This window comes from Cheilinus undulatus, linkage group 5 (genome assembly GCF_018320785.1).
Source record: "Cheilinus undulatus linkage group 5, ASM1832078v1, whole genome shotgun sequence".
In the NCBI taxonomy this organism is placed as follows: Eukaryota; Metazoa; Chordata; class Actinopteri; order Labriformes; family Labridae; genus Cheilinus; species Cheilinus undulatus.
The window spans coordinates 54,898,201-54,925,241 of record NC_054869.1 but is presented as its reverse complement, the minus strand read 5'-3'; the positions used below and the strand labels follow the sequence as shown (position 1 = coordinate 54,925,241).

Sequence of the window (27,041 nt, the reverse complement as noted above, 5' to 3'; positions counted from 1 at the left end):
GGCTTTCTCCTCTGTTTCAGACGTCAGTGGCGTTCTCCTCTGTTTCAGACGTCAGTGGTGTTCTCCTCTGTTTTAGTCGTGTAGTGGCGTTCTCCTCTGTTTCAGTGGCTTTCTCCTCTGTTTCAGACGTCAGTGGTGTTCTCCTCTGTTTCAGTCGTGTAGTGGCGTTCTCCTCTGTTTTAGTGGCGTTCTCCTCTGTTTCAGACGTCAGTGAAATTCTCCTCTGTTTCAGCCGTCCAGTGGCGTTCTCCTCTGTTTCAGTCGTCAGTGGTGTTCTCCTCTGTTTTAGTCGTGTAGTGGCGTTCTCCTCTGTTTCAGTCGTCAGTGGTGTTCTCCTCTGTTTCAGTCGTCAGTGGCGTTCTCCTCTGTTTCAGCCGTTCCGTGGTGTTCTCCTCTGTTTCAGTCGTCAGTGGCGTTCTCCTCTGTTTCAGCCGTTCCGTGGTGTTAGACGTCAGTGGCATTCTCCTCTGTTTCAGTCGTCAGTGGCATTCTCCTCTGTTTCAGTCGTCATTGGCGTTCTCCTCTGTTTCAGCTGTTCAGTGGCGTTCTCCTCTGTTTAAGTCGTTCAGTGGCATTCTCCTCTATTTCAGTGGCGTTCTCCTCTGTTTCAGCCGTTCAGTGGCGTTCTCCTCTGTTTCAGCCGTTTAGTGGCGTTCTCCTCTGTTTCAGTCGTCAGTGGCGTTCTCCTCTGTTTCAGTCATTCAGTGGCGTTCTCCTCTGTTTCAGTCGTCAGTGGCATTTCCTCCATTTCAGACGTCATTGGCGTTCTTCTCTGTTTCAGTCGTCAGTGGTGTTCTCCTCTGTTTCAGTCGTGTAGTGGCATTCTCCTCTGTTTCAGTGGCGTTCTCCTCTGTTTCAGACGTCAGTGGCATTCTCCTCTGTTTCAGTCGTCAGTGGCGTTCTCCTCTGTTTTAGACGTCAGTGGCGTTCTCCTCTGTTTCAGTCGTCAGTGGTGTTCTCCTCTGTTTCAGTCGTGTAGTGGCGTTCTCCTCTGTTTTAGTGGCGTTCTCCTCTGTTTCAGACGTCAGTGAAATTCTCCTCTGTTTCAGCCGTCCAGTGGCGTTCTCCTCTGTTTCAGTCGTCAGTGGTGTTCTCCTCTGTTTTAGTCGTGTAGTGGCGTTCTCCTCTGTTTCAGTCGTCAGTGGTGTTCTCCTCTGTTTCAGTCGTCAGTGGCGTTCTCCTCTGTTTCAGCCGTTCCGTGGTGTTCTCCTCTGTTTCAGTCGTCAGTGGCGTTCTCCTCTGTTTAAGCCGTTCCGTGGTGTTAGACGTCAGTGGCATTCTCCTCTGTTTCAGTCGTCAGTGGCATTCTCCTCTGTTTCAGTCGTCATTGGCGTTCTCCCCTGTTTCAGCTGTTCAGTGGCGTTCTCCTCTGTTTAAGTCGTTCAGTGGCATTCTCCTCTATTTCAGTGGCGTTCTCCTCTGTTTCAGCCGTTCAGTGGCGTTCTCCTCTGTTTCAGCCGTTTAGTGGCGTTCTCCTCTGTTTCAGTCGTCAGTGGCGTTCTCCTCTGTTTCAGTCATTCAGTGGCGTTCTCCTCTGTTTCAGTCTTCAGTGGCATTTCCTCTATTTCAGACGCCATTGGCGTTCTTCTCTGTTTCAGTCGTCAGTGGTGTTCTCCTCTGTTTTAGTCGTGTAGTGGCATTCTCCTCTGTTTCAGTGGCGTTCTCCTCTGTTTCAGACGTCAGTGGCATTCTCCTCTGTTTCAGTCGTCAGTGGCGTTCTCCTCTGTTTTAGACGTCAGTGGCGTTCTCCTCTGTTTCAGTCGTCAGTGGTGTTCTCCTCTGTTTCAGTCGTCAGTGGCGTTCTCCTCTGTTTCAGTCGTCAGTGGCGTTCTCCTCTGTTTCAGTCGTCAGTGGCGTTCTCCTCTGTTTCAGTCGTCAGTGGTGTTATCCTCTGTTTCAGTGGCGTTCTCCTCTGTTTCAGTCGTCAGTGGCGTTCTCCTCTGTTTCAGTCGTCAGTGGCGTTCTCCTCTGTTTCAGTCGTTCAGTGGCGTTCTCCTCTGTTTCAGTGGTCAGTGGTGTTCTCCTCTGTTTCAGTCGTCAGTGGCGTTCTCCTCTGTTTCAGCCGTTCAGTGGCGTTCTCCTCTGTTTCAGTCGTCAGTGGTGTTCTCCTCTGATTCAGCCGTCCAGTGGCATTCTCCTCTGTTTCAGTCATCATTGGCGTTTCCTCCATGTCAGATGCAGTGGCGTTCTCCTCTGTTTCAGCCGTTCAGTGGCGTTCTCCTCTGTTTCAGCCGTTCAGTGGCGTTCTCCTCTGTTTCAGTCGTCAGTGGCATTTCCTACATTTCAGATGCAGTGGCGTTCTCCTCTGTTTCAGTTGTCAGTGGCGTTTCCTCTGTTTCAGTCATCAGTGGCGTTCTCCTCTGTTTCAGTTGTCAGTGGCGTTCTCCTCTGTTTCAGCCGTTCAGTGGCGTTCTCCTCTGTTTCAGCCGTTCAGTGGCGTTCTCCTCTGTTTCAGCCGTTCAGTAGTGTTTCCTCCATGTCAGATGCAGTGGCGTTCTCCTCTGTTTCAGTCGTCAGTGGCGTTCTCCTCTGTTTCAGTTGTCAGTGGTGTTTCCTCCATTTCAGATGCAGTGGCCTTTTCCTCTGTTTTAGTCGTCAGTGGCGTTCTCCTCTGTTTCAGTCATTCAGTGGCGTTCTCCTCTGTTTCAGTCGTCAGTGGCATTTCCTCCATTTCAGTCGCCATTGGCGTTCTTCTCTGTTTCAGTCGTCAGTGGTGTTCTCCTCTGTTTTAGTCGTGTAGTGGCATTCTCCTCTGTTTCAGTGGCGTTCTCCTCTGTTTCAGTCGTCAGTGGCGTTCTCCTCTGTTTTAGACGTCAGTGGCATTCTCCTCTGTTTCAGTTGTCAGTGGCGTTCTCCTCTGTTTCAGTTGTCAGTGGCGTTCTCCTCTGTTTCAGTTGTCAGTGGCGTTCTCCTCTGTTTCAGCCGTTCAGTGGCGTTCTCCTCTGTTTCAGTCGTCAGTGGCGTTCTCCTCTGTTTCAGTTGTCAGTGGTGTTTCCTCCATTTCAGATGCAGTGGCCTTTTCCTCTGTTTTAGTCGTCAGTGGCGTTGTCCTCTGTTTCAGACGTCAGTGGCGGTTTCCTCTGTTTCAGTCATTGGTGGCATTTCCTCCATTTCAGTCGTCAGTGGCGTTCTCCTATGTTTCAGTCGTCAGTGGCGTTCTCCTCTGTTTCAGTGGCGTTCTCCTCTGTTTCAGCGGTGTTCCCCTCCCTCCTTGCGGCGGCAGAGATGGGAGTGTCTGGTGATGTGATACTTCCTGCCTCCTGAATAATAAATGGAGCAGACTCACTCATTGACCATTAACTGATTCTTTCTCCTTGCTGACACTCAGCTCTTTTCCCTGAAACATCACTCCTGCCTCCTAAATCTGACCTTTTCCTGCTCAATGCCGCTGCAGAGGAGGACAGGCCTGACTCAGGGTTTCTGAAGCTAACCTCTATTTTTTTTCATTTTTCCAGCTAAAATCGTCCTCATCATGGAACATGTTTAAGTCCACTCCTTAAAGCCGTCATAAATTAGACGGGAGGACAGACAGAGACTCTCTGTACTCCTGGATCGCTGTAAACCTGCCGGCTAAAGACCAGGTTCCTGAGCCTACCTGTCTTCGTAATGACCCTGTTCTCTCATTATTTTTGAGATCTTGTTGACTTTGAATCGCTCTGTCTCCTCCAGGTGTCAGGATGGGGAACGGGTCCATGAAATCCAAACGTTACAAGCACGCTGACGGTTGTGGGTTCAAACACCCGTCCATGGACTCTCTGAGGGCCCGGGTGGATGAGCTGGAGCGCGAGGGGAAGCGGCGGGAGGAGGAGCTATGTACCAAAGAGCAGCAGATCAAAGGTCTGCAGGAGCAGCTGGCCAAGCAGACTAGGGTCCTGGCAGAGCTCAGCGAGGAGCTGCAGACTAAATGCATCCAGCTCAACAAGCTGCAGGACGTCATGAAGAACCAGAGCGGGGCAGCAGCCGCCGCAGCGCTGGCCTCCAGACCGCCGTCAGTGAAAACGTGTGGGAAGAACAGCCCCAACCTGAGCGTACGCATCAAGGAAACGCTGAACAGAAGGAAAGGGGCCAAAGCTGGAGTGTCTGCAGAACCGACATCCAGGACCTACGACTCCAGCAGCATGCCAAAGTTCTCCTTCGAGAAGGCCCGGATACCCAAGGACGCGAGGTGAGATTTAAACCCTGAGACTAGACACAAAAATAGGCCGAAACTTCTGCAGTGACAACTTTATTGTGTGAAAATACTTTAATAGTAGTTTGATAGAGACCTCTAGTGGCCACAGAGACTATTACAGGAAATTAAAGGTGAAACAGAAGCTAAAAATCTCACAGGCAGGCGTACCATCCATGAGAGGATTTTATTCCTGATTCGTCCACCTGAACTGCCAGGGTGGTGACCCCGATTGTGGCTGTCCCAATAATTATTGTCCTGATAATACTCAGTGTGTTTTGTCAGTATTTTACTGATCCTGATCCAGTCCTGATCAGGGACTCTAAATATCAAGCATTTTCAGAAGTCCAACACAAGGTCAGTTTGTTCTGATGGAAAACTCACAACATCCAATGAGAGCGAGCAGACCAGGAGGGGTCAGAGCACCGACCTAGGGCCAGCGAGGACCCTATTAGGGCCAGAGCACCGACCAAGGGCCAGCAAGGACCCTATTAGGGCCTGAGCACCGACCTAGAACCAGTGAGGACCCTATTAGGGCCTGAGCACCGACCTAGGGCCAGCGAGGACCCTATTAGGGCCAGAGCACCGACCTAGAACCAGCGAGGATCCTATTAGGGCCTGAGCACCGACCTAGGGCCAGCGAGGACCCTATTAGGGCCAGAGCACCGACCTAGGGCCAGCAAGGACCCTATTAGGGCCTGAGCACCGACCTAGGGCCAGCGAGGACCCTATTAGGGCCAGAGCACCGACCTAGGGCCAGCGAGGATCCTATTAGGGCCTGAGCACCGACCTAGGGCCAGCGAGGACCCTATTAGGGCCTGAGCACTGCCCCACAGGGACCCAGATGTGAGCTTAGGGACTGCGTCGTAGCTACAAGCATAATTATCGGTACACATGTGTATCCTGATTAGACCAAAACAAGTCTCCTGGGTCCATCCTCCAAATTGTTCAGGAAGTGCACTAGAAACAGACAAAAAATCAAATTTGGGCAGTTTTGGGTGATTCACAAGTTTCATATTTCAACAAACTAGTCTGAGACAATTCATCTGATTGGCTGCAGACTTTTTGCTCATAGTAGATAACCTGGGCGGGACCGTGACAGGAGCACAAACCTGAACTTCCTGTTTGTACATTATTTACTGTGAAAATAGACCAATTATAACTTATATCTTTTTAATGTTACGTCAATCATCACCAAACTGCACAGGGATGATCACACATTGATCCTGATTCATGCACCGGTATCATACTTTGTCACAGCGCCCCCTTCTGGCAGTTGGACATTTTTGCCTCAGATTTCTACATTTTCCCTTTAAATTTTCAGTCCTCACACACCATTCAGCCCTGGCTTCTGGTTTCTGATCTGCAGATGTGTCATCATCAGACCTACAAAAACGCCTCTTAGAGCCACGCCCAAATCCCAACGGGAAGTCCATCAGCTTCATCTCAATTTCAAAATAAGACATTTTTGATGGTGCCAAATGACTTTAACCTACTATAACTCAAGTAAACAGTATTCTGTGATCTTCTGCTTTCTCTTGCAAGACAACAGTATCACACTGAACACGCCCACATACAAACATCTCATCATAGCGCCCCCCGCTGGCAACAGGAAGTGACACAAGTGGGTCACATCTTCATTACTCTTCATATGCATAGCCTGTTGAGTTCTGATTTTGACTGCAGGCCTCAGTAATTGGCCACAGCACTGACATGTTTCATTGAAGGATGTCTCACGCCAGTTTGACAGGAAGTATGTGCAACTCTCATACCAGATATCTGACAGCCTTCAAATGTCACATGTAGGATCAAGGTCTGCCCCTCTACATATTCAAAGGTTGATTTCATCATTTTGATGTAGGATTCCTACTGGGAACAGGAAGTGACACGATTTGGCCATTTCATTATTGGTGAGCAAATCGTCATCACGCCATTTCACAGGAAGTCACTGTGAGTCTTACATGAGACTTCTGATTTGCATTAAATCTCACATTATTAGGGCCTGCCCCTCTAAGGATTTAAATGTGTATTACATGTTTTTGCTACTGCGCCACCTAGTGTAAGAAAGCAGGAGCATCACTAACATGTAATGTCCTGTTTGCATAATAAATAACAGTCAAAGGAGGATAGACGTGCTTTCTGTACTCTGCTGCAGCATGCTTGACGGGTCAACTATTTCCACACTCCTGCAGCTGTGACACCCAGACAGGCGCCTGCAGAGCTAGTAATCATTATGTAGGTTACTAATTGATATGAAAATATCTACATTTGTGTGCTATGGCTGTCTAAATGAGTCATCTCATGTTTATTCAGAGGATTATAATTTTAGAGAGTCAGATGAAACTGTCCTTTTGTCACGTCTTAGAGAACCCTCTATTGTGCAGCCATCCTTCAGTAGCCCTCTCTGAGCCTTATTAAACCCCTCAGCCCCCCTCAGATCACAAACATGAGGCAGACGTTTCTGATCAAAGACCCCCCATCCCCATCCCCAGCATGTCCAACAGAGACCTTTTAGCCCAGCTGGTATTTTTATGATTTCAGTGTCCATCTGTGCTACAGCTGGTCCCTCCCCAACAGGAGGTTTATCAGATTAAGAGTAAGATGATCCTAGAACGATCTACGGTCTAAACCTGCAGGCGATGACATCAATGACGGTTCAACATGAGGGATCTGGTACTGGATCTGAGTACAACCAGGTCCTCTTCCACATCAGTCACATCATGGTCCTGTATCTAACCAGCGTTCTGACTGAGGATGGCTCAGTGGAGGACAGCTCAATGACTCTGGCCTGTCTGCTGGGAAGTCAGTTTAACCCAGACTCATCAGAGAAACTCGACTTTAAACGTTCCAGCAATCCTCAAACAACTGTCACAAACGGAAAAGGTGGCCCAAAATAGTTCAAAAAGGCAAGGAAGAAAACTGGAAAAAAGTGGCAAAACCTGTGCAAATATGGGCAAAAAGGGATTAAAATGTGGTGGATGGGTTTAATGTTCAATGCTTATATGTTCCATAACATGTTCTCTAATACGTTCTCTAACATGTTCTCTAACATGCTCTCTAACATGTTAAATAACATGTTCTCTCACATGTTCTCCAACACTTTCTCTAACATGTTTTCTAACATGTTCTCTAACACGTTCCGTCACATGTTCTATGACACTTTCTCTAACATGTTCTATAGCACGTTCTCTAACACGTTCTCTAGCACGTTCTCTAACACATTCTCTTACATGTTCTCTCACATGTTCTCTTACACGTCTCATCTCAGCGTTCTTTCTCTGATGTGGCCAAACTGAAAATTCCTGTGAACTTTAGAACAATGATTAGATTTCTGCTGAAGTAGCTAAGAGTTCCCCTGATCCTCCTCCTCTTCCTCCATCAGTGTGAAGAAGCTGCTGGTTGACGGTCTCCTGAAGAACCAGTACCTGAAGCGTCTGGAGCTGCAGCAGATTAAAGACATGGTGGAGTGCATGTACGAGAGAACGTACCAGCAGGGGGAGTACGTCATCCAGCAGGGGGAGCCGGGGAACCACCTGTTCGTCCTGGCAGGTACGCCCACACCAGGTTTATCTCCTTCTTCGTTGACTTCCTGAGGCAGCACAGTGGCCTCAGAGTAATGAGGACATGTTTAACATCACATGACTTTCATGCACCAGTAGAAGCAGCTCTGACATGTTTACAGAGGTGGACACAAGGCTCCTACCTGACCAGCTGGTTATTATCATCAGTGGGAGGAGTCTGTGTGGTCAGGGCTTCTTTAAAACAACGAACGATGACATTATAAAGTTAGATCTGTAGAAACACAGAGAGCAGATGACTTCCTCTTGGTTTTAGGAACATGTTCCTTTTTCTGCACCCCTCTCCTGCACAGCTCTCTCTTAAACTTCCTCCATATTGTTCAAATTTCACTATCTCAAACCTTTACCCTCCTGTTCCCCTGGTGTTTCAGTTCTCCCTGGACCCTGAACAGACTTAGAAGGGTAGAGGTGAAATCTCCACCTGATAAATGGGACGACCTTTAAGAGCCTGTTTCATCATCATTCTTCAGCATTTATGTAAACAGACGCTGGAGGCAGTTTTACCATCAGACATGACCTTGGCCTTAAAGGAACCTCATGGTAGAGTCATTAAAGGGCTGACCTATAGGAGCTTCAGAGACAGATCCATGTTTTCAGACTAGATAAACACTCATTTACTGGTTTATGATCAAACATGCAGGTCAACTCTGGTTCTCCTAGCTCCACCCACTTTTCCTGATGTTGCCCACATATTGGTTTGATTTAGACGCCACAGACTCTGTTTGGCTGAAAGCATGACTGAGGATCATCAGGTTACAGACTAACTCCTACACACTGACTAACAGAAACAGATCCGCGATGACTAAAACTAGACTAACAAAAACAGATCTGCGATGACTAAAACTAGACTAACAAAAACAGATCTGCGATGACTAAAACTAGACTAACAAAAACAGATCTGTGATGACTAAAACTAGACTAACAAAAACAGATCTGTGATGACTAAAACTAGACTAACAAAAATAGATCTGCGATGACTAGAACGAGACTAACAAAAATAGATCTGCGATGACTAGAACTAGACTAACAAAAATAGATCTGCGATGACTAGAACTAGACTAACAAAAATAGATCTGCGATGACTAGAACGAGACTAACAAAAATAGATCTGCGATGACTAAAACTAGACTAACAAAAATAGATCTGTGATGACTAAAACTAGACTAACAAAAATAGATCTGTGATGACTAAAACTAGACTAACAAAAATAGATCTGTGATGACTAAAACTAGACTAACAAAAATAGATCTGTGATGACTAAAACTAGACTAACAAAAACAGATCTGTGATGACTAAAACTAGACTAACAAAAACAGATCTGTGATGACTAAAACTAGACTAACAAAAACAGATCTGTGATGACTAAAACTAGACTAACAAAAACAGATCTGCGATGACTAAAACTAGACTAAATAAAAAAAAGATCCGCGATGACTAGAACTAGACTAACAAAAACAGATCCGCGATGACTAGAACTAGACTAACAAAAACAGATCTGCGATGACTAAAACTAGACTAACAAAAACAGATCTGCGATGACTAAAACTAGACTAACAAAAACAGATCTGTGATGACTAAAACTAGACTAACAAAAATAGATCCGCGATGACTAGAACTAGACTAACAAAAATAGATCTGTGATGACTAAAACTAGACTAACAAAAATAGATCCGCGATGACTAGAACTAGACTAACAAAAATAGATCTGTGATGACTAAAACTAGACTAACAAAAATAGATCCGCGATGACTAGAACTAGACTAACAAAAATAGATCTGTGATGACTAAAACTAGACTAACAAAAATAGATCCGCGATGACTAGAACTAGACTAACAGAAATAGATCTGTGATGACTAAAACTAGACTAACAAAAATAGATCTGCGATGACTAAAACTAGACTAACAAAAATAGATCTGTGATGACTAAAACTAGACTAACAAAAATAGATCCGCGATGACTAAAACTAGACTAACAAAAACAGATCTGTGATGACTAAAACTAGACTAACAAAAACAGATCTGTGATGACTAAAACTAGACTAACAAAAACAGATCTGTGATGACTAAAACTAGACTAACAAAAACAGATCTGTGATGACTAAAACTAGACTAACAAAAACAGATCTGCGATGACTAAAACTAGACTAAATAAAAAAAAGATCCGCGATGACTAGAACTAGACTAACAAAAACAGATCCGCGATGACTAGAACTAGACTAACAAAAACAGATCTGTGATGACTAAAACTAGACTAACAAAAACAGATCTGTGATGACTAAAACTAGACTAACAAAAATAGATCTGTGATGACTAAAACTAGACTAACAAAAATAGATCTGTGATGACTAAAACTAGACTAACAAAAATAGATCTGTGATGACTAAAACTAGACTAACAAAAATAGATCTGTGATGACTAGAACTAGACTAACAAAAATAGATCTGTGATGACTAAAACTAGACTAACAAAAATAGATCTGCGATGACTAAAACTAGACTAACAAAAATAGATCTGTGATGACTAAAACTAGACTAACAAAAATAGATCCGCGATGACTAGAACTAGACTAACAAAAATAGATCTGTGATGACTAAAACTAGACTAACAAAAATAGATCTGTGATGACTAAAACTAGACTAACAAAAATAGATCTGTGATGACTAGAACTAGACTAACAAAAATAGATCTGTGATGACTAAAACTAGACTAACAAAAATAGATCTGTGATGACTAAAACTAGACTAACAAAAATAGATCTGTGATGACTAAAACTAGACTAACAAAAATAGATCTGTGATGACTAAAACTAGACTAACAAAAATAGATCTGTGATGACTAAAACTAGACTAACAAAAATAGATCTGTGATGACTAGAACTAGACTAACAAAAATAGATCTGTGATGACTAAAACTAGACTAACAAAAATAGATCTGTGATGACTAAAACTAGACTAACAAAAATAGATCTGTGATGACTAAAACTAGACTAACAAAAATAGATCTGTGATGACTAAAACTAGACTAAAAAAATAGATCTGTGATGACTAAAACTAGACTAACAAAAATAGATCTGTGATGACTAAAACTAGACTAACAAAAATAGATCTGTGATGACTAAAACTAGACTAACAAAAATAGATCTGTGATGACTAAAACTAGACTAACAAAAATAGATCTGTGATGACTAAAACTAGACTAACAAAAATAGATCTGTGATGACTAGAACTAGACTAACAAAAATAGATCTGTGATGACTAAAACTAGACTAACAAAAATAGATCTGTGATGACTAAAACTAGACTAACAAAAATAGATCTGCGATGACTAGAACTAGACTGAGACCAAAATTAAAAATAGCTGCCAACATGAACACTGGACCAATCATCAATAAAACTGATTAATGAAAAGTGTGCCTCCCCCTGGCTTCATCTTTACTCTCCACAGTCTCACTATAGTCCTGAATACAGCACAGTCTAGAGGTCTAGAGGTCACATGAGCAACAGCCAATCAGCACTGAAGCCTGGGTACCACTGACACGGCGATGGATGACATCACTTCCTGTTTTCCTGCTGCTACAGTGTTACTCTGCTGTTTCTGATAGGGTGATGGCTAAACTGTTAACTGAATGAAGGACGTTTATGATGATGATGATGATTATGATGAACACATATCGGTTCCAGATATGGGTTCTGGGTCTAATCGTGGATATTTGTGTGGGCCCTGAAAACTGAACTCAGTCGAGCCTTTAGAATGTTCTGTCCCTTTAAATACGTAGAAAACCTTGACTCTCTGTGATTGGCTGCTGTTGTAAAGACACTTCCTGATCTTCAGTCTCATTTTTAACCCTAACAGAGAGACGGCATGCGTCTAAATTTCACACATACTCTGACGGCATTTTGTTTGTTGGAAGCAGCGAGGAGTGAGAGCTCAAACATATTTGTGCATTTAAACATATAATCATATAAAGAAACACCCCCCCCACCACCACACACACACACACACACACACACACACACACACACACCCCCACACCCACACACACACAGCTGCACACAGCTCAGTGTAAACAGGCTGATGTTCCACGTAAACATGGAGGAACAGGGGAGGTTTCTCCCTGTTTCCAGGTGTTAGACTGAATGTTCTAATATTACAGAGACAGTCCTGATGAGGGTCTGACATGGACCAGGACCAGGAGCAGAGAGGAGACGAGGCCGACAGGTTAGAGGAGGTTATTGATGGTTAGAGCTGTGGCTGCTGGCAGACAGACAGACACATGAAAATAAGAGGACTACACAGACTTAGAAGAGACAAAAACCTCAGAGAAAGGTCCCTGGTTTACAGGTTTCAGAGGAGCCAGGTGAGCTGACTGGCTAGTCCACAGGTGTCTGAGAGTTCATCACCAGGTGAGGAGCTCCTGATTACCAGGATTATCTTCAGCCGGGACGGTCCATGAGTGATGGAGCTGAGTTAAAACTGGAGTGGGCGTGGCCAAAGTTTGACTGTGATTTTACTCCATCCCTGGAGGCTGGTGATAAACACAGTCAGAGAGATTAAACGTGACTATTTTAGAGTCAAATACTTGTAACTGTGGAAACATGACTCTCCAGATTTAGTGAATGAATCAGACGTTTACAGACTAAATGTTCCTCAGAGATGTAGCGTCGTCAGCAGAGTGAGATTTACTCTGATATTTCTGAATATGAGCTTTTGTAAGAGGAGGAGAGGAACCACAGAAGTGTGAACAGAATCACAGAGCTGTGATTCACACCAACATTAGCTCCACAAACTGCTGACTAATGATTCATGAATAACGCCCTCTAAATCCTCTCACAGGCGCCAGGGCGCTCAGACGGTTCTCATTAATGAAGCTGAGTCTGAGAAGGGTGGATAACAGAACTGGAGTTTCAGATACATCTGCATAGAGAGGAGGGACATGTCTGGTCTGGACTGGAACTAATAATGACCCCATATCAACACAGACCCCCAAAATTACAGAGAACCTACCGGAGACTTCTGTGGAAGTTCTATGAAGAATAATGAAGTCATTGTATGTAGAGCTGCTGGGTCAGTTTGACAGTTTCAGACATAGAAGGCATGCTGTGATCAAAATCAGGTTAGTTAGCACAGAAATGTTCTGCTAGGAAAATGAGCTTTATCCCCCCTAGAAGGGGGGATAAAGGAGAGAGCCCTGCACTCATGTTTCTGTGGTTTCAGGTGGTAGAGAAGAAGGTTTATGAAGAATTGAACGGGGCCACACTCCACTGGTCTTTTTAAATAAATCAGACCCAACGTTGGGCTTTAAATTATCAAAATTAAACTCTGCAAACCAAATAAACACGTCCACACATTCCTCTATTTAAGGTTCTCTGGACTAATATCTGCACATTTAGAGGAGGCTCAGTTTCCTAGCCTGACGTTTTGAGACAGGAGGGAAGAATTCAGCTCTGATTCACATTCAAACGCAGCAGCAGAATAGTAGTAGAGAACCAAACACTAGGAGAACATGTAGACGTAGAGCTGGTCATGACAAGCCTTGAACCAGGACACAGCCCCGGTCTAAAGGTGTTGGTGTAGAGGAACTGGACCTCAGATGGTCTAGTGAGATGACAGCCTTAACATGCTGCACTTCAGTTTTAGTTATAGTCTTATATCTGTCAGTTCTAGTCATAATTTAGTCATAGGGCCAAAGTATCTGTTCTCTCTACATGATGAAGTTAGGTCTGATAGGATTAAGCCTCTGTCAGACATTTTCCTCTCATTTTTATTTAGTTTTCGTCCATGTCTCGTTTTCACCAGGGACCCTGATAAACCAGAGACTAGACCCTGATAAACCAGAGACTGGACCCTGATAAACCAGAGACTGGACCCTGATAAACCCAGAGTCTGGACCCTGATAAACCAGAGACTGGACCCTGATAAACCAGAGACTGGACCCTGATAAACCAGAGACTGGACCCTGATAAACCAGAGACTGGACCCTGATAAACCAGAGACTGGACCCTGATAAACCAGAGTCTGGACCCTGATAAACCAGAGACTGGACCCTGATAAACCAGAGACTGGACCCTGATAAACCAGAGACTGGACCCTGATAAACCCAGAGTCTGGACCCTGATAAACCAGAGACTGGACCCTGATAAACCAGAGACTGGACCCTGATAAACCAGAGACTGGACCCTGATAAGCCCACAGACTGGACCCTGATAAACCAGAGACTGGACCCTGATAAACCAGAGACTGGACCCTGATAAACCAGAGACTGGATCCTGATAAACCAGAGACTGGACCCTGATAAACCAGAGACTGGATCCTGGGAAACCAGAGACTGGATCCTGGGAAACCAGAGACTGGATCCTGATAAACCAGAGACTGGATCCTGATAAACCAGAGACTGGACCCTGATAAACCAGAGACTGGATCCTGATAAACCAGAGACTGGATCCTGGGAAACCAGAGACTGGATCCTGATAAACCAGAGACTGGACCCTGATAAACCAGAGACTGGACCCTGATAAACCAGAGACTGGACCCTGATAAACCAGAGACTGGACCCTGATAAACCAGAGACTGGACCCTGATAAACCAGAGACTGGATCCTGATAAACCAGAGACTGGACCCTGATAAACCAGAGACTGGACCCTGATAAACCAGAGACTGGACCCTGATAAACCAGAGACTGGACCCTGATAAACCAGAGACTGGATCCTGATAAACCAGAGACTGGACCCTGATAAACCAGAGACTGGATCCTGATAAACCAGAGACTGGACCCTGATAAACCAGAGACTGGATCCTGATAAACCAGAGACTGGATCCTGATAAACCAGAGACTGGACCCTGATAAACCCACAGACTGGACCCTGATAAACCAGATACTGGACCCTGATAAACCAGAGACTGGACCCTGATAAACCCACAGTCTGGACCCTGATAAACCAGATAGTGGACCCTGATAAACCCACACACTGGACCCTGATAAACCAGAGACTGGACCCTGATAAACCCACAGACTGGACCCTGATAAACCAGAGACTGGACCCTGATAAACCAGAGACTGGACCCTGATAAACCAGAGACTGGACCCTGATAAACCAGAGACTGGACCCTGATAACCAGAGACTGGACCCTGATAAACCAGAGACTGGACCCTGATAAACCAGAGACTGGACCCTGATCACCAGAGACTGGACCCTGATAACCAGAGACTGGACCCTGATAAACTCAGAGACTGGACCCTGAAAAGACAGAGACTGGATCCTGATAAACCCAGAGACTGGACCCTGATAAACCAGAGACTGGATCCTGATAAACCCAGAGACTGGACCCTGAAAAACCAGAGAGTGGACCCTGAAAAACCCAGAGACTGGACCCTGATAAACCAGAGACTGGACCCTGATAAACCACAGAATGGACCCTGATAAACCAGAAACTGGACCCTGATAAACCAGACACTGGACCCTGATAAACCAGAGACTGGATCCTGATAAACCAGAGACTGGACCCTGATAAACCAGATACTGGACCCTGATAAACCCAGAGACTGGACCCTGATAAACCAGAGACTGGACCCTGATAAACCCAGAGACTGGACCCTGATAAACCAGAGACTGGACCCTGATAAACCAGAGACTGGACCCTGATAAACCAGAGACTGGACCCTGATAAACCAGAGACTGGACCCTGATAAACCAGAGACTGGACCCTGATAAACCAGAGACTGGACCCTGATAAACCAGAGTCTGGACCCTGATAAACCAGAGACTGGACCCTGATAAACCAGAGACTGGATCCTTATAAACCAGAGACTGGAATCCTGATAAACCAGAGACTGGACCCTGATAAACCAGAGACTGGATCCTTATAAACCAGAGACTGGAATCCTGATAAACCAGAGACTGGACCCTGATAAACCAGAGACTGGACCCTGATAAACCAGAGACTGGATCCTTATAAACCAGAGACTGGACCCTGATAAACCAGAGACTGGACCCTGATAAACCAGAGACTGGATCCTTATAAACCAGAGACTGGACCCTGATAAACCAGAGACTGGACCCTGATAAACCAGAGTCTGGATCCTGATAAACCAGAGACTGGATCCTTATAAACCTGAGATTGGAATCCTGATAAACCAGAGTCTGGACCCTGATAAACCAGAGACTGGATCCTTATAAACCAGAGACTGGACCCTGATAAACCAGAGACTGGATCCTTATAAACCAGAGACTGGACCCTGATAAACCAGAGACTGGATCCTTATAAACCAGAGACTGGATCCTGATAAACCAGAGACTGGACCCTGATAAACCAGAGACTGGACCCTGATAAACCAGAGTCTGGATCCTGATAAACCAGAGACTGGACCCTGATAAACCAGAGTCTGGATCCTGATAAACCAGAGTCTGGATCCTGATAAACCAGAGTCTGGATCCTGATAAACCAGAGTCTGGATCCTGATAAACCAGAGTCTGGATCCTGATAAACCAGAGTCTGGATCCTGATAAACCAGAGACTGGATCCTGATAAACCAGAGTCTGGATCCTGATAAACCAGAGTCTGGATCCTGATAAACCAGAGTCTGGATCCTGATAAACCAGAGACTGGATCCTGATAAACCAGAGTCTGGATCCTGATAAACCAGAGACTGGATCCTGATAAACCAGAGTCTGGATCCTGATAAACCAGAGTCTGGACCCTGATAAACCAGAGACTGGATCCTGATAAACCAGAGACTGGACCCTGATAAACCAGAGACTGGATCCTGATAAACCAGAGTCTGGATCCTGATAAACCAGAGTCTGGATCCTGATAAACCAGAGACTTGATCCTGATAAACCAGAGTCTGGATCCTGATAAACCAGAGTCTGGATCCTGATAAACCAGAGTCTGGACCCTGATAAACCAGAGTCTGGATCCTGATAAACCAGAGACTGGATCCTGATAAACCAGAGTCTGGATCCTGATAAACCAGAGTCTGGATCCTGATGAACCAGAGTCTGGATCCTGATAAACCAGAGACTGGACCCTGATAAACCAGAGACTGGATCCTGATAAACCAGAGTCTGGATCCTGATAAACCAGAGACTGGATCCTGATAAACCAGAGTCTGGATCCTGATAAACCAGAGTCTGGATCCTGATAAACCAGAGTCTGGATCCTGATAAACCAGAGACTGGATCCTGATAAACCAGAGTCTGGATCCTGATAAACCAGAGTCTGGATCCTGATAAACCAGAGACTGGATCCTGATAAACCAGAGTCTGGATCCTGATAAACCAGAGACTGGATCCTGATAAACCAGAGTCTGGATCCTGATAAACCAGAGTCTGGATCCTGATAAACCAGAGACTGGACCCTGATAAACCAGAGTCTGGACCCTGATAAACCAGAGTCTGGATCCTGATAAACCAGAGACTGGATCCTGATAAACCAGAGTCTGGATCCTGATAAACCAGAGTCTGGATCCTGATAAACCAGAGACTGGATCCTGATAAACCAGAGACTGGATCCTGATAAACCAGAGTCTGGATCCTGATAAACCAGAGTCTGGATCCTGATAAACCAGAGTCTGGATCCTGATAAACCAGAGTCTGGATCCTGATAAACCAGAGTCTGGATCCTGATAAACCAGAGTCTGGATCCTGATAAACCAGAGACTGGATCCTGATAAACCAGAGTCTGGACCCTGATAAACCAGAGTCTGGATCCTGATAAACCAGAGACTGGATCCTGATAAACCAGAGTCTGGATCCTGATAAACCAGAGTCTGGATCCTGATAAACCAGAGACTGGATCCTGATAAACCAGAGTCTGGATCCTGATAAACCAGAGTCTGGATCCTGATAAACCAGAGTCTGGATCCTGATAAACCAGAGACTGGATCCTGATAAACCAGAGACTGGATCCTGATAAACCAGAGTCTGGATCCTGATAAACCAGAGACTGGATCCTGATAAACCAGAGTCTGGATCCTGATAAACCAGAGTCTGGATCCTGATAAACCAGAGTCTGGATCCTGATAAACCAGAGTCTGGATCCTGATAAACCAGAGTCTGGATCCTGATAAACCAGAGTCTGGATCCTGATAAACCAGAGTCTGGATCCTGATAAACCAGAGACTGGATCCTGATAAACCAGAGTCTGGATCCTGATAAACCAGAGACTGGATCCTGATAAACCAGAGTCTGGATCCTGATAAACCAGAGACTGGATCCTGATAAACCAGAGTCTGGATCCTGATAAACCAGAGTCTGGATCCTGATAAACCAGAGTCTGGATCCTGATAAACCAGAGTCTGGATCCTGATAAACCAGAGTCTGGATCCTGAGCCCCTTTCTTTCAGCTGAATCTTCATCTAGATTTCTTCAGAAACAGTAAAATAAAAACAATAATGGCATAAAATTCCACACATACTTCATTTGTGTCACGTTTGATGCGTTGGATGTTTTTTATATTCCACTGCAGGGCATTAAAATAATTCATCAGATTGGAAGTTATTCCTCTAGACCAGGGGTCATCAAGTCCATCTGCACAGGGTCCAGATTTAGTCTGGACAGGAACTCTGGGGGCCGGACTTTCACATACACAATCATTAAATCAGTATTTTGGTCCGATCGAAATATTAATGTAGTAGTATTTGTATTTTCTTTCAAAACAGAACATTTTCAGACATTACCAGTGAGATTGATCCCTGTTACCCATAATGCAGCAGGACACAAGGAGACTGGACAGCAGAGTCGGCCGGACCCTTGAAAATCCCAGAGAATGGGCCCTCCATAATTGTGATTTAGCACCAGTATTAACACATTTTTGACACATTTAACCCCTTTTTGATAGTTTTTGCCCCTTTTTGCCTCTTTAAGCCTTTTTAAAACCCTTTTGCCTCACTTTTCCTGCATGTTTTATCCCCTGTGTGCCACTCTGTTATCCATTTTGCCACTTTTTTCTATTTTTGCCAGGTTTTAACCCCTTTTCATCTTTTTTTGCACTATTTTTTGTCATTTGTAACCAATTTTTTAAAATTGTTTGTGGGATTAACAACATTTAAAGCCAACAGAAACTCTTAAAACCACAACATCTTCTTTTCCTCCTTTCCTGAATTTAATGATCTTTTGGGGGCCGGACAGGAAGCTTCGGGGGGCCTGATATGGCCCCCGGCCACAAGTTGATTTTAGGTGCTCTATATTGTGGATTAGATAGAGGTCTCATAGAAGTGTGTACCAAATGTGATTCAGCAGGCTGTAAGGGTCAGGGGGTGTTGAGCACTTTTAACTCTTTTGATTCTTCAGGTTTGTCACAAGCAGGAGTCGCACTGAAGCTGTTAGAGACCCATTCAAACTGACATTTTAGATTGCACCGCCATTAAAGCATCACACATGCATTTTATTATTCCTGGGTGCCAATCTGGGCTTTTGCCTTGGAATCTATCATTTTTACTCGTCTCCACCAGATGGCGTCATTTTGACCATATTTGGCATGTGGAGAAAAAACCATGCTAAACATGCAAAAACTAAAGGCCCATTTATTCTCCCTTGACGTATGAAAATGTGTCGGTTCTTTTCAAATGATGCTACCGTCACTGCTCACGTACTTCCATGCGTCCTTTACGTTGGCTTGGATGTTAACCAGTGCATCGGGGGGGTTGGGGGGTGCAGCCCAGGGTCAACAACAAACTCAGAAACAAACACGGCGACTGTGGAGGAGGTGTTGATTATGTTCCTCTTCCATAAACGGAGGCAGCATTTTTAACCAACTCACACAACTTTTCCTCAGAAAGTCCTGCCGTTGTTATTTCTTCTTCGTGTCTCACTAGAGCTACGTGTATAAAGAGACAGCAGCGAAAACGAAGCGTATCAGACGGAGGTTAAAATAAGGGTTTTTCAGGACGCCAGTGTGCGAATCAGGAGTGTTTTTGAGCTGTAAACCATGTGAAGCTACTACCTGGGTATCAGAGAGATGGTGGAAGCCTTCAAAAAAAGCAGAATACCCCCACTTCAACAGTGCACGAAAACCAATGTTGCTGCTAATCACTGACGTATCCAGGCTGAAATAATTCAACACAAAACATTACTATGCATGCAATGTAGTGAAAATAATTCATTTTTCTGTTTTTTTTTTGTCATTGAAAAACAGGATGGCATCATGACTTAATCTGGCATCAAAGGGTTAAAATCTTCAAAAATTAGCCAGTGTTTGATGTGAATAATCAGGTTAGTTATAGGTCAGAAACTAGCTCAATGAAAGTAGAATAAAATATTACTGTATATTTATAGCTACTGTATGAAAAGTGCAGTTTTTGTGCACAGCAGCCTGAAAGACTGATGTTAAAACGATCTCTAAGGGTTCAGATTAAAAAAACGATATTTCTGACAGTTCTTCCAGCGGTCTAGAGGATTTCCCTCTAACAGGAATAAAGAGGTTAAACTCCAACAGATCGGCCGTCTGCCGGCATGTCTGTGTCCTAAATGTGGGTCTAAAACCTCGTATTGATCGTCCTTGTTTCATTTTCACAGATGGGAAGCTGGACGTGTTTCAACACAACAAACTGCTCACGTCAATAACGGTGTGGACGGCGTTTGGAGAGTTAGCCATCCTGTACAACTGCACGCGGACCGCATCGGTCAAAGGTAAAGGCTAATAAGAACGCAGAAGAGAACTCAGCCGGTAGTTAAAGGGTTAACACCGTCAGTGAGAGCATGGCGGGGACAGAATGATGGACACGCTGCAGGAGGAGAGGCTGATAGAACCAAAGATCTCCTTCAGAGTCCATGCATGGTCCAGATCCATGCCAGAGTAAACCCAGAGACCCTCCTGATGAGGCTGCAGATCTAAAGGCTTATATGATGTCCTCAGCCCTGCTCTCTGATTGGCTCTCAGCTCTGTGGCATGTTAAAAGCACATACCATGTTCAGTGTGAGCGCTCTTTGTCCCGTTTGTATATTTAACCAGGTAATTGACGGGGGAGGGACACCGAGCTGACGCTGACCCCCTCGTTGTCATGACAGACTTCCTCCGTCTCAAACAGGAGCCGGTCCTAAAGGTCATGTGGATGTGAAGAGCCCTGGTGCAGAGACAGAGGGCTTTAATGAAACCACAGAGATTCCCCCTCTCTGCTCCCACATGCTGGAGTGATTAGGAGCAGCTGGTTCTCCTTCAGGGTTTACCCATCAGAGCTGCAGCCTAACTGGTTTTACTCTGGAAGGTCAGGACCTGGACCCTGTCCCTCTTTCTGATGACTGTGTTGTTTTTTACAGCGGTGAATGATGTGAGGACCTGGGCTCTGGACCGGGAGGTGTTCCAGAACATCATGAGGAGGACGGCCGAAGCACGGCACGAACAGTACCGCAATTTCCTGAGAAGGTTAGCGCCAAAGCTAGCACCAAATAGCACCGACGCTAGCGCCAAAGCTAGCGCCAAATAGCACCAACGCTAGCGCCAAATAGCGCCAAATAGCTCCAAATAGCGCCAAAGCTAGCACCAAATAGCACCAACGCTAGCGCCAAAGCTAGCGCCAAATAGCGCCAAAGCTAGCACCAAAGCTAGCGCCACATAGCGCCAAAGCTAGCACAAAATAGCACCAACGCTAGCACCAAAGCTAGCGCCACATAGCGCCAAAGCTAGCACAAAATAGCACCAGTGCTAGCTCCAAAGCTAGCACCAAATAGCACCGACGCTAGCGCCAAAGCTAGCGCCAAATAGCACCAACGCTAGCGCCAAATAGCGCCAAATAGCTCCAAATAGCGCCAAAGCTAGCACCAAATAGCACCAACGCTAGCGCCAAATAGCTCCAAATAGCGCCAAAGCTAGCACCAAATAGCACCGACGCTAGCGCCAAAGCTAGCGCCAAATAGCGCCAAATAGCGCCAAATAGCTCCAAATAGCGCCAAAGCTAGCGCCAAATAGCACCAACGCTAGCGCCAAAGCTAGCGCCAAATAGCACCCACGCTAGCGCCAAATAGCTCCAAATAGCACCAATGCTATCACCAAATAGCACCACAGCGAGCTCCAAATCTAGCGCCATAGAGCGCCATATAGCGCCAAATAGCTCCAAATAGCGCCAAAGCTAGCACCAAATAGCGCCAAAAAGCGCCAAATAGCTCCAAATAGCACCAAAGCTAGCGCTAAATAGCACCAACGCCAGCGCCAAAGCTAGCGCCAAATAGCACCAACGCTAGCGCCAAAGAGCGCCAAAGCTAGCGCCAAAAAGCACCTACGCTAGCGCCAAAGCTAGCGCCAAATAGCACCAACGCTAGCGCCAAAGCTAGCGCCAAATAGCACCAAATAGCGCCAAATAGCACCGACGCTAGCGCCAAATAGCGCCAAATAGCGCCAAATAGCGCCAAATAGCTCCAAAGCTAGCACCAAATAGCACCGACGCTAGCGCCAAAGCTAGCGCCAAATAGCACCAACGCTAGCGCCAAATAGCGCCAAATAGCTCCAAATAGCGCCAAAGCTAGCACCAAATAGCACCAACGCTAGCGCCAAAGCTAGCGCCAAATAGCGCCAAAGCTAGCACCAAAGCTAGCGCCACATAGCGCCAAAGTTAGCACAAAATAGCACCAACGCTAGCACCAAAGCTAGCGCCACATAGCGCCAAAGCTAGCACAAAATAGCACCAGTGCTAGCTCCAAAGCTAGCACCAAATAGCACCGACGCTAGCGCCAAAGCTAGCGCCAAATAGCACCAACGCTAGCGCCAAATAGCGCCAAATAGCTCCAAATAGCGCCAAAGCTAGCACCAAATAGCACCAACGCTAGCGCCAAAGCTAGCGCCAAATAGCACCAACGCTAGCGCCAAATAGCTCCAAATAGCGCCAAAGCTAGCACCAAATAGCACCGACGCTAGCGCCAAATAGCACCAAAGCTAGCACCAAATAGCACCAACGCTAGCGCCAAAGCTAGCGCCAAATAGCACCAAAGCTAGCACCAAATAGCACCAACGCTAGCGCCAAAGCTAGTGCCAAATAGCGCCAAATAGCGCCAAATAGCTCCAAATAGCGCCAAAGCTAGCACCAAATAGCACCAACGCTAGCGCCAAAGCTAGTGCCAAATAGCGCCAAAAAGCGCCAAATAGCTCCAAATAGCACCAAAGCTAGCGCTAAATAGCACCAACGCCAGCGCCAAAGCTAGCGCCAAATAGCACCAACGCTAGCGCCAAATAGCGCCAAATAGCGCCAAATAGCGCCAAATAGCGCCAAATAGCACCAACGCTAGCGCCAAAGCTAGCGCCAAATAGCACCGACGCTAGCGCCAAAGCTAGCGCCAAATAGCAGCAACGCTAGCGCCAAAGCTAGCGCCAAATAGCACCAAATAGCGCCAAATAGCACCGACGCTAGCGCCAAATAGCGCCAAATAGCGCCAAATAGCGCCAAATAGCTCCAAAGCTAGCACCAAATAGCACCGACGCTAGCGCCAAAGCTAGCGCCAAATAGCACCAACGCTAGCGCCAAATAGCGCCAAATAGCTCCAAATAGCGCCAAAGCTAGCACCAAATAGCACCAACGCTAGCGCCAAAGCTAGCGCCAAATAGCACCAACGCTAGCGCCAAATAGCACCAAAGCTAGCGCCAAAGCTAGTGCCAAATAGCGCCAAATAGCTCCAAATAGCGCCAAAGCTAGCACCAAATAGCACCGACGCTAGCGCCAAAGCTAGCGCCAAATAGCACCAAAGCTAGCACCAAATAGCACCAACGCTAGCGCCAAAGCTAGCGCCAAATAGCACCAAAGCTAGCACCAAATAGCACCAACGCTAGCGCCAAAGCTAGCGCCAAATAGCGCCAAATAGCGCCAAATAGCTCCAAATAGCGCCAAAGCTAGCACCAAATAGTGCCAAAAAGCGCCAAATATCTCCAAATAGCGCCAAAGCTAGCACCAAATAGCACCAACGCTAGCGCCAAAGCTAGCGCCAAATAGCACCAACGCTAGCGCCAAAGCTAGCGCCAAATAGCGCCAAAGCTAGCACCAAAGCTAGCGCCACATAGCGCCAAAGTTAGCACAAAATAGCACCAACGCTAGCACCAAAGCTAGCGCCACATAGCGCCAAAGCTAGCACAAAATAGCACCAGTGCTAGCTCCAAAGCTAGCACCAAATAGCACCGACGCTAGCGCCAAAGCTAGCGCCAAATAGCACCAACGCTAGCGCCAAATAGCGCCAAATAGCTCCAAATAGCGCCAAAGCTAGCACCAAATAGCACCAACGCTAGCGCCAAAGCTAGCGCCAAATAGCACCAACGCTAGCGCCAAATAGCTCCAAATAGCGCCAAAGCTAGCACCAAATAGCACCGACGCTAGCGCCAAATAGCACCAAAGCTAGCACCAAATAGCACCAACGCTAGCGCCAAAGCTAGCGCCAAATAGCACCAAAGCTAGCACCAAATAGCACCAACGCTAGCGCCAAAGCTAGTGCCAAATAGCGCCAAATAGCGCCAAATAGCTCCAAATAGCGCCAAAGCTAGCACCAAATAGCGCCAAAAAGCGCCAAATAGCTCCAAATAGCACCAAAGCTAGCGCTAAATAGCACCAACGCCAGCGCCAAAGCTAGCGCCAAATAGCACCAACGCTAGCGCCAAATAGCGCCAAATAGCGCCAAATAGCGCCAAATAGCGCCAAATAGCACCAACGCTAGCGCCAAAGCTAGCGCCAAATAGCACCGACGCTAGCGCCAAAGCTAGCGCCAAATAGCACCAACGCTAGCGCCAAAGCTAGCGCCAAATAGCACCAAATAGCGCCAAATAGCACCGACGCTAGCGCCAAATAGCGCCAAATAGCGCCAAATAGCGCCAAATAGCTCCAAAGCTAGCACCAAATAGCACCGACGCTAGCGCCAAAGCTAGCGCCAAATAGCACCAACGCTAGCGCCAAATAGCGCCAAATAGCTCCAAATAGCGCCAAAGCTAGCACCAAATAGCACCAACGCTAGCGCCAAAGCTAGCGCCAAATAGCACCAACGCTAGCGCCAAATAGCACCAAAGCTAGCGCCAAAGCTAGTGCCAAATAGCGCCAAATAGCTCCAAATAGCGCCAAAGCTAGCACCAAATAGCACCGACGCTAGCACCAAAGCTAGCGCCAAATAGCACCAAAGCTCGCGCCAAATAGCGCCAAAGCTAGCGCCAAATAGCACCAAAGCTAGCACCAAATAGCACCAACGCTAGCGCCAAAGCTAGCGCCAAATAGCGCCAAATAGCGCCAAATAGCTCCAAATAGCGCCAAAGCTAGCACCAAATAGTGCCAAAAAGCGCCAAATATCTCCAAATAGCGCCAAAGCTAGCACCAAATAGCACCAACGCTAGCGCCAAAGCTAGCGCCAAATAGCACCAACGCTAGCGCCAAATAGCGCCAAATAGCACCAACGCTAGCGCCAAAGCTAGCGCCAAATAGCACCGACGCTAGCGCCAAAGCTAGCGCCAAATAGCACCGACGCTAGCGCCAAAGCTAGCGCCAAATAGCACCAACGCTAGCGCCAAAGCTAGCGCCAAATAGCGCCAAATAGCGCCAAATAGCGCCAAATAGCACCGACGCTAGCGCCAAATAGCCCCAAATAGCGCCAAATAGCTCCAAAGCTAGCACCAAATAGCACCGACGCTAGCGCCAAAGCTAGCGCCAAATAGCACCAACGCTAGCGCCAAATAGCGCCAAATAGCTCCAAATAGCGCCAAAGCTAGCACCAAATAGCACCAACACTAGCGCCAAAGCTAGCGCCAAATAGCACCAACACTAGCGCCAAATAGCTCCAAATAGCTCCAAAGCTAGCACCAAATAGCACCGACGCTAGCGCCAAATAGCACCAAAGCTAGCACCAAATAGCACCAACGCTAGCGCCAAAGCTAGCGCCAAATAGCACCAAAGCTAGCACCAAATAGCACCAACGCTAGCGCCAAAGCTAGTGCCAAATAGCGCCAAATAGCTCCAAATAGCTAAATAGCGCCAAAGCTAGCACCAAATAGCTAGCGCCAAAGCTAGCTAGTGCCAAATAGCGCCAAAAAGCGCCAAATAGCTCCAAATAGCACCAAAGCTAGCGCTAAATAGCGCCAGCGCCAAAGCTAGCGCCAAATAGCACCAACGCTAGCGCCAAATAGCGCCAAATAGCGCCAAATAGCGCCAAATAGCGCCAAATAGCACCAACGCTAGCGCCAAAGCTAGCGCCAAATAGCACCGACGCTAGCGCCAAAGCTAGCGCCAAATAGCACCAACGCTAGCGCCAAAGCTAGCGCCAAATAGCACCAAATAGCGCCAAATAGCACCGACGCTAGCGCCAAATAGCGCCAAATAGCGCCAAATAGCGCCAAATAGCTCCAAAGCTAGCACCAAATAGCACCGACGCTAGCGCCAAAGCTAGCGCCAAATAGCACCAAAGCTAGCGCCAAATAGCGCCAAATAGCTCCAAATAGCGCCAAAGCTAGCACCAAATAGCACCAACGCTAGCGCCAAAGCTAGCGCCAAATAGCACCAACGCTAGCGCCAAATAGCACCAAAGCTAGCGCCAAAGCTAGTGCCAAATAGCGCCAAATAGCTCCAAATAGCGCCAAAGCTAGCACCAAATAGCACCGACGCTAGCACCAAAGCTAGCGCCAAATAGCACCAAAGCTAGCACCAAATAGCACCAACGCTAGCGCCAAAGCTAGCGCCAAATAGCACCAAAGCTAGCACCAAATAGCACCAACGCTAGCGCCAAAGCTAGCGCCAAATAGCGCCAAATAGCGCCAAATAGCTCCAAATAGCGCCAAAGCTAGCACCAAATCCAAATAGCGTAAAGCTAGCACCAAATAGCACCAACGCTTAGCGCCAAAGCTAGCGCCAAATAGCACCAAAGTTAGCACCAAAGCTAGCGCCAAATAGCGCCAAAGCTAGCACAAAATAGCACCAACGCTAGCACCAAAGCTAGCGCCAAATAGCACCAAAGCTAGCACAAAATAGCACCAACGCTAGCACCAAAGCTAGCACAAAAAAGCACCAACGCCAGAGCCAAAGCTAGCCCCAAATAGCACCAAAGTTAGCACCAAAGCTAGCGCCAAATAGCGCCAAAGCTAGCACAAAAAAGCACCAACACTAGCACCAAAGCTAGCGCCAAATAGCGCCAACGCTTAGCGCCAAATAGCTCCAAATAGCGCCAAAGCTAGCACCAAATAGCACCAAAGCTAGCGCCAAATAGCACCAAAGCTAGCACCAATAGCACCAACGCTTAGCGCCAAAGCTAGCGCCAAATAGCACCAAAGCTAGCACCAAATAGCACCAACGCTTAGCGCCAAAGCTAGCACCAAATAGCGCCAAATAGCGCTAAATAGCTCCAAATAGCGCCA

General features: G+C 46.5%; 1 protein-coding gene across 1 annotated transcript in view; it reads left to right on the top strand.

The window, feature by feature from the left end:
• Positions 1 to 27,041, top strand: part of prkg2 (protein kinase cGMP-dependent 2) — a 57,442-nt gene that overhangs the window by 1,871 nt on the left and 28,530 nt on the right. The window contains exons 2-5 of the mRNA XM_041787939.1: positions 3,670 to 4,165; positions 7,551 to 7,717; positions 20,261 to 20,374; positions 21,002 to 21,107. Coding sequence (XP_041643873.1) covers positions 3,678 to 4,165; positions 7,551 to 7,717; positions 20,261 to 20,374; positions 21,002 to 21,107 — 875 coding nt within the window. The 5' untranslated portion in view covers positions 3,670 to 3,677. The remainder of the gene's footprint in view (positions 1 to 3,669; positions 4,166 to 7,550; positions 7,718 to 20,260; positions 20,375 to 21,001; positions 21,108 to 27,041) is intronic.